At 40.3% G+C, this 14,369-nt stretch overlaps 1 protein-coding gene across 4 annotated transcripts in view; it reads right to left on the reverse strand.

Moving 5' to 3' along the window:
- The window catches only part of tln2a (talin 2a), a 97,319-nt gene that overhangs the window by 64,423 nt on the left and 18,527 nt on the right, over positions 1-14,369 (reverse strand). For all 4 annotated transcript variants that reach the window (XM_054770916.1, XM_054770917.1, XM_054770918.1 and 1 more), the window contains exon 2: positions 2,816-2,869. In XM_054770916.1, coding sequence (XP_054626891.1) covers positions 2,816-2,869 — 54 coding nt within the window. The remainder of the gene's footprint in view (positions 1-2,815; positions 2,870-14,369) is intronic.

The following is a 14,369-nucleotide window of genomic DNA, read 5'->3' on the forward strand; positions in this document are numbered from 1 at the left end:
CTATGGACAATTTAGAGTTGCCAATTAACCTACAGTATAATAAATAAATATGTGAATTCTATCCATCATTCAATCATTCTGTTGTTATGACCAAAGCAAAAACCCTATAGACTTTAAAAGAATATTTGTTCTGAGGTTGACACATGGTCCAAAGTCATATTGGTACTATTCTTGGTACTATTTCTTTTGCAAGTATTGTAAGTCTCAGTAAGGTCTATGGTTATCGCCACACTTTTCCTCATTGCAATAACTGATGCCCTCATATGGTGGCGTTCCAAAATAAACCCACATGAAAACCAAAACAACTACTTGTGGCGCTAATCCTTTCCATGCGCACTGAGCTGAAGTGTCATGCACCTTAATTGAAATTTTGCAGGATTCGCTGACGCCTTGTATGATGACCACAGCATTTAATTATTTATGGTTCCTCTTTAATGTGTTTCAACAGCGAAAGCCCATTGGAGTGTTTGTATTAATGGGCCCTCTGTAAGGATTCAAAGATGAAACGAACACTAATTAGCTCCTTTTCAGCAAGGCTTGACACCACCAAAATGGGGGGGGGGAAGCATGTGTCAGCATTTTAAAAGGGTCACAGCGAAGGACTGCACATTTAACTGCTCACTTTTTAACAAAGCACATGCAGTATCTGATTAAGTTCTCTCTGCGCTCTGAACGGGAGAGCAGCTCATTAAACACTGGAAAGACGCACAGCTGCAAGTGCGAGGGGTTGGAGCGCCATCGCAGCGAGCGGCATCGCACCAGATGCTGCCACTTAATGGGCCCGTGAAAGCGTCTCGCTGAGTCAGCTTAAAAAATGTACGCCGTCATGGAGTGATGCGTGACAGGGTGATAGTAAACCATTTTGACTCCAGCACTAAAAGGCAACGCATATACAGTAAGTGCCAAATAACACAAACCTGACTAACAAATAAGCAATGTGATAAGTACATTTGAAGAAATATTATGATGATGGTTTAATTCATCCTGAACATGCATGCAAGTCAAAATGGAGCACATCACATGGTGCAATTCACAATTTTGCATGTCCAAAAAGGAGTAGGAAGAAGCAAGGCTTATTTAATCCTACCCCTCATCAGTTTCACATCAGTTGCAACACATGTATTCACCTCTTGTTTTTCAGGTGTACTTTGTAAGGCTATTAAATATCACCAACTAAATCAAAGTCATAAAAATCCCGAATAAGCCATTTACTGAATATACTGTTGGCGTTTTAACATCAGTGTTTACAATCCTGAACAAATCATTTCAACATATCAGTGATGCATGACATGATTTTGCAATCTTTGTCCCATTTTTCCTTCTTGTGTATTGTTTGTTTAATTATTAATCTGCTATATATATTATTTTTAATTATTTATGTATTGCATATTTATTTATTACTTGCATTTTGCTTTATATTATTTCCATTTTATTTTACGAATTTTTGACTTGGACTGTTGATTTTTTTTTACAATCCAGAACAAACCATTGCATTGCTACGCAGTCATCCCTCGCCACTTCGTGCTTTGAATTTCGATCTTTCACTCTCACGTCTTTTCAAAAACATATTAATGAATAAATCATGCTGTTTCGTGGGCAAGTACGATCTATCATTATTATAAAAATATTCATATTTAAGCAGACATCACATATTTGGCCTAAATTAAGCATTTAAGCATAAAAAAGGCTAAATGAACTAAAATATAAATATAAGGCATTCAAAAGACACATTCAAAGATGCTGTGAGTAATATGTAGTACTCTAGACTGGTCACTAGGTGTCAGTAATATTACTGATATGTTCAGTGCGACAAGAATAAACCAGACTTGATTGCTGGAACAACATGTTGGGATTATCTCACAACAGGCACAATAATCCCGACTAAAAATCCCAAATAAAACACGGGGTACAGTTGCGACCGTTACCCAAGATCAACTATGAACCTCCAACGTCAATTCCTGTCCGCCCCTCACTCAGGGCCCCCAGAATGTAACACATGATAGCAAGGCACAAGTCTTATCTCTTAAATGGCTTATTTACTCTTATGTCTACTACATTGGGTAACATGAGGGTAAAGGTGACTATAAGGGTGTTATTTAATGTCTAGAGGGCTATGATAATGTTAAAAACTGTATTTAGAAGGTCTTTAACAGGTTTACCATGCTTCAACTACAAAAATATTCCATTTATAAATCAGGACTCCTATTTATTTTAAAATGTACTTATCTCTGAATCAATTAACTGCGATAAACGAGAGATAACTGTACTAGTATTTGTTCTGTCTTTACTCCTTGTGTTCATGTAATTATAATGAATTGTTTATGCATTATTTATTTGACTTGTGTATTGTTTATTTATTATTTATCACTTGTCTAGCATTTGCATTTATTTGTTATTTGTTTTATTTCATTTCCTGCTTCTTTTTATTCTATTCTGTTTAATTTTAATTAACTGCACTCTGGCTATTTTATTTTAAATTTTATTTCATGAATTTTGGCTTGGACAAAAGGTCCAGACTAGGTTTAGTAAGAACATAAATAAATAAATAAATAATAATAATAATAATAATAAAAACATAGCACTGTTGCAGCATTTAACACAGTGAAGGAGGACATTGCTGCAAATCAATGAGCTTCTTGTTACCGTGGCAACCCTCAGCCACTGACAAGAAAGTGTCTTTTTTTTTTTTTTTACCTCTGCAAATAAAAAGAACCCCCCCCAAAAGCCATCCTCAGCGTTCATGTGTTAAGTGACGCAGAAACACCATCTGCAGAGACAACACATGCTAACATATTAGCACTAACGCTAATGTTACCTTATTGCTGAAAGGGCAAAGGGCCACCTTGCTTGTGTGTGCTGATCTTCACAGCTGAAAAGACAAACAGAGGACTTTAGTGAGACACTGACCAACAAATATCACAAATACACATGAGAATAAATCAATAATGCGATTAAAATGCAAATAAAATCAGTGATCCATGGAAATAGCTCAAACCCTCCCAAAATGGCCGACTCTTGTGTGCTTTTTACAACATAACACAACTTTAACCGTGTGTTGGACAATGAAGCGTGCTATAAAAATAAACAGCTTTATCCATTTTGGTAAAGAAACAGAGAAAAAAACCTGCTGCGGTGATCTACTTGTTTATGCAGCACAAGCATGAATTCATTTGTTTTTACATGACGCACGCTCTAATCCTATGAGAATCCTAAATCATGTCAGATCGGACCAGCTGCCGTGTGATGACAACACACAGTTACCCACGCGCCCCGCCTCTTTCTGACTCTAATGTAACCATACGCCCCCGAGAGTCTCACTTACTCACGGACACTGGCAGGAAATAGTCTCACGTTTCTTACCACCACTGACTCACCTTTGCTACAGCAGTCAAGATATGACGATAATGCTCCTCTAGTGTGTGCACACTGATGATTAAATAGGAAATAATGCGTACATACTGTAAGTATACATCAGGGATGTACCATTTCTTCCTTGTGCATGTTTTACCGTTGTAAAAGTTTCCAGCAGATTCCCAAAAAACATTGGGAAATTTAAGCAATTGTCCATCCCTAGTAATAAACTGACAAAAAGAGTATGCTGGAGCCTATTCCAGCTGGCTTTGGGCGAGAGGCGGGGTGCACCCTGGACTGATCGCCAGTTAATCGCAGGGCACATATAGACAAACAACCATTCACACTCACATTCATACCTATGGACAATTTGGAGACGCCAATTAACCTAACATTCATGTTTTTTAGAACATAGGAAGAAACTGGATTACCCAGAGAAAACACGGGGAGAACATGCAAACTCCTCACAGAGATGCCCAGGCGGGAGATTTGAACCCAGGTCTTCCAGATCTCCTGACTGCGTGGCCAACATGCTAACCACTCGGCCACCGTGCGGCTCAATTAATAATTAATATTATGTAAAAAATGCAATAAGTAAATAAATTGGACAAGATTCATTTTCTAAAAAGTTTTTAATATTAGATGCTTATTTATAGATATTTTATATTTGTTTTGTTGGTTTGTTGTAAAAAAACACATTTATAAGCTTTACAAATAAAGAAACATTTCCAAATGTTGTAATTGAATTTTGCATTTTTATTTTTGCAGTTTTACTGAAATGTTAATTGCTTGCACCAAATAAATTACGTTTTAATTGTTAACACAGAAAAAGAGGTTTTGTTGCTATATTGTATGAAACTTTGTAAGTTGGACAGCGTCAGTAATCCCTTGCTTATCGCCGTTCATTGGTTCCACACCTGACCGTGATACATGAAGTTTCACAAAGTAGGATTCCTTATTTATAAATGAAACATTTTCGTAGTTAGAGCATAGAAACTTGTTTCCGACTTTCTAAATATGTTTTTGGACATCACAGCCCTCTAGACATGAAATAACACCAACATAGTCACCTTTACACTCGTATTACCCAATATAGTAGACATAAACATAAATAAGCCATTCAAGACACAAATTAAACTTGTGATTGTATGTGTTGCTATAAATGTGTTCCCTAGGAGAGCTGAGGAGCGGGTGGACAGGAAATGATGTCAGGTGTTCAGAGTCGAGTTTTAGCTTGGCTTGGGTTATGGCCGCAACAGTAACTTGTGTTTTTATTAGGGATTTTTATTAGGAGTTATTGCCCCTCTTGTGAAATCATTCAAACCTGCTATAAAAGCCTGTTGTTCTGGCAATCAAGTCTGGTACTTGTGTGTCTCACCGACCATTACAGTAACATTACTAACACCTAGTGACCGGTGTAGAACAGCGTTGCCTGTTTGGAGGTGAGAGAATAATATATTGAGACTGGCAAAATTATCAAGTTCATATTCATTTATTGTGCGATTCATCCATTCATTTATTTATTATCGTCCAAGGCCTAGCACCCACAAGACTTTGAGAGTGTTAATCTCATGAGATTTTTGACACCACTATTGTTTAGCCATTTTATGCTTGAAAATGCATAATTCAGGGAAAAAACATGTAACATTTGCTCAAATATCCGGGTTTTTTTAAACTCTACTGGGCCGTAATCAACCATAAAACAGCGAATATTTATTCATTTATATATTTTTGGGGAAAAAATGATAGAGCGAAGCCGCAAAATGTTGAAACCCGAAGCGGCAAGGTATCACTGTATCACTTTCCCCAAAGAGCAGCGAGTGCTCACCCTCACTGATGGCTCCGTCTTGTTTTTGACATAAAAAAAAAAACAACAAAAAGATGCGACAGAAGCGGTTTGTTTAGCTTTTGGAAGCCACGAAATCCGAAGCGCTACGTGGTGAGGGACGACTGTACAGACAAACCATTACATTTGTTGTGGTGAAGTGAAGAGAGATGCCGATTCAAGACTTCTTTTGGTGATTTGAAGAAGATGTTTACATGAAAAGGGTAACACTCGTTTTCAAATAACCACCGTTTGAGAAAATGTTTGCGTTTCTTGGCACGACTAAAACAGTTTTTACACAGTTTATAGTCTTGTGTAAACAGCCCCTTAGACCAAGGCGAGGATCGGGCATGAGGCAAATTGTAGTACAAGTATTCCTTAATGATGGCATTGCATGAGGATATCTTATTAATATGCCAGCTTCATATTAAACCTCAAAGCAGAGTCTTGCTGTCCTGAGGATCAAAGCAGCGTAAAAGCAAAAAAAAAAAAAAAAAGAAAAAAGAAAAAGAAATCCCTAGAAAGTGCAGAACACATTGTGATACAGAAACACTAATCCTTTTTTGCCTTTGGGAAAATAATAAAGAGAAACCTTATCTCGAGCAACTTCAGATTTGCATTCCTGAGGGAGGTTACTTCCAATAAAGTCGAAACGCTGACTGTAGGAAACATGTAGAGCTACTTCTAAACTATGACCAGCCAGCAGTGTTTCAACCAGTGTAGATAAATCACAATAAAATGCACTGAAAGAGTGAGGAATCTCATACGACCCCCCCCCCCACGCCCTCCCAGGAGTCCAGAGGTGGGGCGCAGGGGGTAATGTTAGGAAGTCAAAAATGCCACTCAGGAATTCATCGTTTGGTCCATCCTGGGGAGTGCTTAGACAACATGGTGCCTGTGAAATCTTGCCCTTGTAAGCCCCCTTTGCTCCCTCTAAATTAAAACCTCCCACTGTGGCTTGTTCTCACATCATCAGCACAGCTGGATGACATAAAGGGGGAGTATGTCTGCATAAGGCAACCTGGCACCATCATTCCAAATATTAACCCAATACATCACTCGCATGATTAGAAATAATCTTTTTTGGAGTTGCACTCTTTGGTATCAACTTGAGTCACTCCTGGAGAGACCTAGCCTGTGTGAGGACCTTAATCCGATACAAAATCTTGGAATTGCCAAGCGAAAGTCTCAAACCTTCAGGATTTGGACTGTATCTGGACCAAAACCCCTCCTGACAAAAAACATCTGACCTCTGTGCAGCTTGCCAACCAGGGCTTCTTTACCAACTACAGTCATGTTTTGCTTGGGTATCAAATACGAATACATTTACAGCCTGCGTTTTATTTTCTTCACGATTTTTTTTGTTGATATGCTGTCTCTCTCCGTTAAAATAAAGCTACCAAAAATGAAGCTATTGTTCATGTCTTGGTAAGCGGGTGCACTTACAAATTCAGCAGGGGATCAAATACTTATCCCCCGTGTATTTGTTTTTAATAAGATAACTGTCAAGCAAATGTGCTTGTGGATGAAAAACATGGCCGCCACCAACAAATGTCTTTGCATGGGCACTAATTGTCCATAAGTCCATTTGTCGAGTGATTATAAAACTGCAAAGATATCTGCATCACACGTATGCCGGTCTTCCGAAGAATTTGGACCACAACCAATAGGGGGCGCCACAAATGTCATTTACAGAAACAAATTAAGGGGCCCCAACCACCCCCAAACCCCCCACCGCCAGCCCCACGGCTACAAATCCCATATCATCAACCTACATGATTCCTATAGGCTTACTACAGTCAAGCTGAGCCTCATCTTCCTCTATAGGGTTGGGATTCTCATCCGCTAGTTCAGTATTTTTGCCTTTTTCGGAGAGTTAAGGACATCTGGAGTGCAGCTGTTGCTATGCATCACACGTGCACATACACGCGCGTGCGCGCATACAGTTGACACATAGCGGCCTCGGCAGAGGTTAAGGGGTCAGGAGCCCTGTGTCCAGGCGCACCATTTTAATCTGCTCTAGCTATAGACAATCTGTGGAAATGAAACACTACACAACAAGTGTGCACTCACAAAAATAGGCACAAATGCCCATACACACACACACACACACACACAATAGACAGAGTCCCTCTTCTATACAAGGCAACCATTCGACACTCTCTTGGGACAGCAGAGATTCTCACTGATTGCCCTTGCAGAAGGCAGGGGGTGCCGTGTGTGTGTGTGTGTGTGTGTGTGTGTGTGTGTGTGTGTGTGTTGAGCTAATTCAATTACAGCCTGTCCTTCCCATTCCAATTCCTTGAATGGAATGAAACACACAAAGCAAAGTTGAAGGGGGAGTGGGTGAAATAATGTGTTTATATTGGCAATTTACATTCGTTTGGCTCTTGTAGTGTGTTGTGTGTGTGTGTGTGTGTGTGTGTGTTGTGTGCGCATGTGCGTGCAAGCGTTAGAACAGAGTTATTTGTCTGTGTCTCTTTGTTGGTTTAATTACATCGCTGGAAGCATCTCCATCAGAATACAAAAATCCAATGAAGTATATTTTTGGGTGCTTTCACCCCCCAAAAATTAAAATGAAATAAAATTTGCATGCATGTTAGGTTAACTGGCGACTCTAAACTATCCATAGGTATGAATGTGAGTGTGAATGGTTGTCTATAACTGCCCTGCGATTGGCTGGCGACCAGTCCAGGGTGTACCCCGCCTCTCGCCCAAAGTTAGCTGGGATAGGCACCAGCATGCCCACGGCATAGAAGATGGATGGATGGAAAATAAAATAATGAGACACTTAATGGGATAAAATACTTTGTAAAAACAAAAACAAAATGCTGTCCCAATGTGTACCATTCCAGCCGCCAATATGAACATGCATCTGTGTGTCTTGTGTCCTCACAAGTGGTTTTATGACACTGTAATTTGGCTCCTCGAGTCATAAAAGTTATGTTTGCCGTTAGAGCAAAACACACACTGCTGATATTCTAATGACACAAAAGAAAAATGGTGCACTATGACTATTTGCATTAAAAGGCCAAAACATGAAAGCTGAATAGACCAAAAGGCACAGCATCAACACTAAAATGAGAATTAAAGAGGTTTTGTGAGCTGCAGCTTTATATCCTTAAAGCAAGTGCACCCCACAAATGGATTTGTCGTTACCTATTCGCCCTCTCTCATAAACACATTATGATGGGACTGTGAATGTGGGTCCGTGAATGTAACTTGTCATTATAAATCCGTCCAGTCGGTGGCGGTATGCATCGTAACTTTGCTTTCTGGTCTGCTGGAGAATACAAAGACAGGACAGATCAGTTTTGCCAATTTAGCTACTTTGTAGCTACAGTATATTTAGTGAGTATTCAGACCCCTCTACATACTCCTTGTGACAAACCTAGTGGCTTTTTCTGGTGTTAAGGATGTACAGTAATCCCCTCTTTATCGTTAATTGGTTCCAAACCCGACCATGATAAGTGAATTTCTACAAAGTACGATTGCTCATCTAGAAATTGAAAATTCACGTAGTTAAGAGCATAGAAAACCTGTTTGTGACCTTCTAAATACGTTTAACATTATTAGCGCCACGAGACATGAAATAGCACCACTATAGTTTACACTTGCATAACCCAATATAGTAGACATACTAAGAGAAAATAAGTCATTTAAGACATAAATAAGAATTGTGTGTGTTGCTGTGAATGTGTTCTGGTGCTAGGGGAGCTGAGTGGGGAGCGGAGGTTCAGAGTTCAGTTTTATCTTTTCCAGCTGCAAAAGTAGCCCGTGTTAGGGATTATTGTGCCTGTTGTGAGGTAATTCAAACCTGCAATAAAAGCCTGTTGTTCCGGCGATCAAGTCTGATGCTTGTGTGTCTCATCGAACATTACAGTAACATTACTGACACCTAGTGACCAGTGCAGAGTACTACATATCATCCACAGTCTCTTTGAATGCCCTTTTATTTGTATTTTTGTTCATTTAGACATTTTTATGCTTGATTTTTTTTTTAACCAATAATAAGCCGTATTCAACCACGAAACAGCGATGATTTATTGATTAATATATTCAGAAAAACCGTGATAGAGCAAAGCCGCGGAATTTGAAGCCCAAAGTGGCAGGGACTCACTGTGCAGTGTTCCCAAAACAGTAAGTGAAATTCGCGAAGTAGCCAGCTTTATTTCTATTTTTTTACAATGATGATATATGTTTTAAGGTTGTAAAACCCCTCACTATACACTTCTCTCAGACAGGCATGAACATTTTCTCACATTTCTCGTTTAAAACACTCTCAAAGGTCAAATTTCGTTTGAATTTTAATGATCAACCTACTCGGTTCGACAAGAAATTATTAAGTGACTCGCACATATTTCACTCCCCTGACCGTGCCCCTTCACCCTGGCGCCGTTTGGCTGTAGCGTTTCTGTATCCTTGTTAAAACACATTGTTCCTGTCGTCGTATTTTCCTCCACTCTCCTCGTCCTCCTTAAACCGAAGATTAATTTATTCTGTAATGGTGCCCTACAGCCGGTTAGCTTCTTCTTCTTCTTATATTGTTTATTGGCGGTTAGCAAGCAGCTCACACCGTTAGCTAGTTTGCTAGCGATGAGAACCACAACAGGAAACTGCACGACGGAGATTGATCGACAATGGTCTACAGCCAATCAGGATGCAGAAGACAATGGGCGGTGCAGACAGAAGAGAGGGAAGCGAGAGAGAGACACACACAACTCCCCATCGTGATGGAGTGAGGGAACACTGCATCAGTTTTCTCAACAAGCAGCGAGCGCTATTGTGGGCCCTCACTGATGGTCAATTTGTTTTGCTTTTCATGTTTTATGTCTCACTTTTTGCCTCTCCTACAACATTATTCCTCTCTCCCACAGCATCTATTATGATTATATACGTCATGACCAATAATACGGCCCAACCCACCCACAAACAGATTGCAGTCCCACAGGAAACACGGAACTATTAATACTATGTTGTATAGGACCACCAATTCATCCCGCCAGACATCCTCCAGTTTTGGCCTACTCAGATGTTGTGAAACTCATGCGTGTTACACTTGCCGTAGTGCTGTTTACAATGAACTTATCAGCCGCATTGATGCTGGCTGAGCAGTTTGCGCCTTACCGTTATTACAACATTGGTTGTGTTACTGCTGTGTTGTGCAATATACATGTATAATATACAATATGTTAACACAAACTGTCCAAATAAAACTGATGGAAGACATTTGTCAACCCTGTGTATCCTTTTCGGACACAAGATGTCATTTTCCCCTCATATTTTCACAAACAGTACAGACTTCCATCCATCGGTCTTGTGAGGCTTGCCATAAAATCTCAGGGTGAAAGACTAGGGACAGTTTATTCTGGGTCACAGCAGACCAGAACAATCTGGGTCACATCCGTCTGTAAGACTTCAAGACAAGAGAAGCACCCAAGAGAACCCTAAACATCCACCAGAGCTCATCCAAACAGAGCACAGGGCAGCGTACATCATTCACAGAGCTAAGTTTAAAAAAAACATGGCGTCTCACTCGACCAGGTCCTCAGATTAGGACCGACCTACTTTAATCTTCTTTTGCATCTCAGTAGTAGAGATCGTCTTCTAATCCGCAGTTTGGATGGACAGCTGCGAGTTAGCACACCGTCTGCCGCTGCTGCCAGGCCAAAATTCCAATTTAGTGAGCAGCTATGCGCTGACATACATTTCAATTAGGATAAACACTCTTATCATTTTCCATTAGCAGCTGTCGCAGAAGAGGTTTTCCAAAATGGACGAGTGCCTTTTCTTTTGGAATGTAAAAGCTCAATATTCCTGAATATTATATTCAAGAACACACCGGTCTCATCCCAGCGCCCTTCCCAAGCACATTAGGAAATCGTACAAAATGTTATTCTTCTTTCCTCGTCTTCAACTACCAACTGGATCGTATTTGTACCACCTGACTGACTCAAGTTGCCACTTCAAGCCTGAGAAGTTAAATCTCTCCAACTGTTATGGTTCGTCCCGTATGGGAAACTGATACAAGGGGCTCATTCAGCGCACGTGAACACAAGCTGGTGACACAATCTAATGGAAGAATTCTCTATGTCATCAGGTGAACCAATTAAAAAGCATTTCCTTGTCTGGGTCGCATCTCAGGAGACACTCAAGAGTGGATGAACAAAACACCACAAGAGGTACACTGCCTCCCGGGAATGGGAGGCCTATTGTGGATGAACAATCCGGCTTCCAACCAAACCCAGTTTCTCTGCGCTATTGTTCACCTCACACACTTTTACATGCCTGCTTTGTTTGACAGGTCACATGCCAAACCGAAAAAGCACTTGTTTTGTTTTGTTTTTTTTAACATTTGAAGAGAATTTGCAGAAAATTTAAATAGCAACTGACAAAACTTTGCATGTAAAGAAACTAGGTAGACAATATGGAATATGAGCCACTACACTACACACAGATGGTTGTCCCAAAGGCACATAGTTGGTCTTCTAGGCGTGGCAACAATGTGTCTATTGAACAACTCAAGTCTCAAAATACACCGGAGAATCTTCTAGCGTGTCACCAGGCATGATAGACACACACTTAAAAATACATTTTCCTAGGAATGTGGGTATTTGCTTACATATACATCGAATGATAAGTATTTTTATCAGATTAATCACAGTTTTCAAATTATTAGATCATGACTGCAACTATGTCTGAAATATAGGGGTGTGACGAGGCACCCAACTCACGGGACGAGACGATGCATGAGATTGGGTCCATGAGAACGAGACGAGATGAGATTTAACTTTAATTTTAAGAAAAGGTGCCTGTGGCGAGGTGTAGCTTTTCCAGAGTTACAGCACAAAACCAGTCTATATTGATATGAATGATATGTTTGTTTTTGATATCGTGCTGTGTTTTTGATATCGCCCAGCCCTAGCGACCATGTCGCTAAATTGTCAACACGGATCTCTTCTATGTATGAGGTGTGGTATGAAGCAGATGATGGCCGGTGCTTGAAAGTTGGCTGTCTGCCAAATGCAAAGAGCGTCAATAGAACTGCTCGGGGATTAAGGGTGCAGACAAGTCCGAACAGCTACGTGGGGTGATCTGACAAATCTTAAGTAAAATTGATCAAATGTAGAATTCCTACAGTTTCTGCTTGGACATCTTGCAAAATCTCGTCTGAAATATGCCCATTTTTACTGTATTTTATTGAAGAAAAAGATAATATCCACTTACTGTTTTTCTTTGTTTTTCCTGTTTATTTACACCACGCATACATGCATAATAAAGAGGATGTTGTGGTGTTTGGAGTTCGAAGTGTCCATGAATGCACTTCGAGAATGAGGAAGTTTTATTCCCTGGACAAACGGATAGACGTTTTTGTGAGTTGGAGATGTGCTGGAAGGTTCAAGTCAGAATAAAGTTATAAAAGAGTGTCAGAGAGCGCATGCGACTGTGTGGGGATGCTGCACTTGCCTCCATCTGCAGTCATAACAGAGAGCTGTGGCTTGCCATGAGGCCATGACTTTATATTCAAGTGACATTCGACAGTCAATCCATCACTCCACATGCATGCTTTATTGCTCAATTTGCATTTGCATCATTACCTTGTCTTTTCTCAAATGTATGGTTTTCGGATTTGGGATTGGCTAAATTTGAAAGGAGAGCTTTTGCCCCCCAAGTGCGATGAAAAATAAATAAAGAACACTTGCGTACATGTGGCCGTTGCTCCAATAGACAGCATGCCCCGCACCTCACCTGGTTGTTTTTCCCCCCGTTGAAAAGAAATAACACGTCGTGTCACTAAATGCCAAAATAATAACTTTTACTATGATGGATAGGATCATGTGCCATACTCCTAGTCAAGCAGACTCTGCCAAAAATGAGCCTGCCTCTTTTTAGTTTGAGATGCAGTGAATATTACTCAGAACGCCACACTGAGCGAACATTCCGTCCATCAATGTGCAAGTGCAAATTCGCAGCCTTGCAAAACACCTCTTGTCTTTTCATCCTGCTGACTTGGTCGAAGACAAGGTGTCGACACGCTCGCTAGCCACACGGGGCGGGTAGGGGAGTGGAATGGAGACAGATCTGAGCAGACTGGAGTGGCAGAAAAAGAAAAAAGTGGCAGAGATAAATAGGGATAGAGAGAGAGGCACACTGCTACTGTTTCTTGCTAGGTCAGCAAATTGGACAGCGGCACCAGAGGGGACAGAAGGAGTGCAGAAGTCCATTTCTGCTGGAGAATTGTGGCAATACTGCAGTGTGTCAATGGTTGTTTGTTTATATATTATCTCACAAAAGTGAGGACACCGCTTACATTTCAGCAACCATCTTCTCAAGGCACAATAGAATTTAAGTCCTAAGGCCCGTGCTCGTGTGTTTTGTTATAAATGTTTTCCCTAGAGGGATCTGAGTAGCAGGCGGACAGGAAGTGACGTCGGGGGTTCAGAGTTGAGTTTTAGCTTGCTTTGAGTTACGGGCGCAACTGTGGCCTGTGGTTTTTTATTAGAGATTTTTATTAGGGGTTATTGTGCCTAATTCAAACCTGCAATAAAAGCCTGTTGTTACAGAGATCAAGGCTTGGGTTTGTGTGTCAGTAACATTACTGACACCTAGTGAGCGGTGTAGAATTACTACATATCATTCACAGCATCTTTGAATGCGTCCTCTGAAAGCCTTATATTTGTATTTTAGTTCATTTAGCCATTTCTATGCTTGAAAATGCTTAATCTAGTCATGTGCTCCAGTATTGCATATTTTTAAACTAATATTAGGCCGCATTCAACAAAAAAACAGCATGATTTATTCATATATATTTGAAAAACTGATGAGTGAAGCCGCAAAATTTGAACCGCAAAGTGGTGAGAGACGACTGTATAGTACGTTAGAATAGCCAGTGTGCAGCTTGTACAGCAGTTACATTTACTACCCACTGAAAATGATCCAACACATAGCCAGCATTGTCTAAGGGGCTGTCCACCCAGAAACGTTTTCAGGTCAGCCTTTCACCTGCACTGCAACGGTGTTCTGGATGCCCTGAAACTAGGGATGTCCGATAATATCGGCCCGATGTTTCATAAAAATGTGATATCGGTAGACATTGGATTTTTTTCCCCCAATAACAAAAATTGATATTGAAAAAAAAACGCTGTATAGATGGACATTTTAATGCCTATCGTAAAGCATGGTGGTGGTAACG

This window comes from Dunckerocampus dactyliophorus, chromosome 3 (genome assembly GCF_027744805.1).
Source record: "Dunckerocampus dactyliophorus isolate RoL2022-P2 chromosome 3, RoL_Ddac_1.1, whole genome shotgun sequence".
Taxonomy (NCBI): domain Eukaryota; kingdom Metazoa; phylum Chordata; class Actinopteri; order Syngnathiformes; family Syngnathidae; genus Dunckerocampus; species Dunckerocampus dactyliophorus.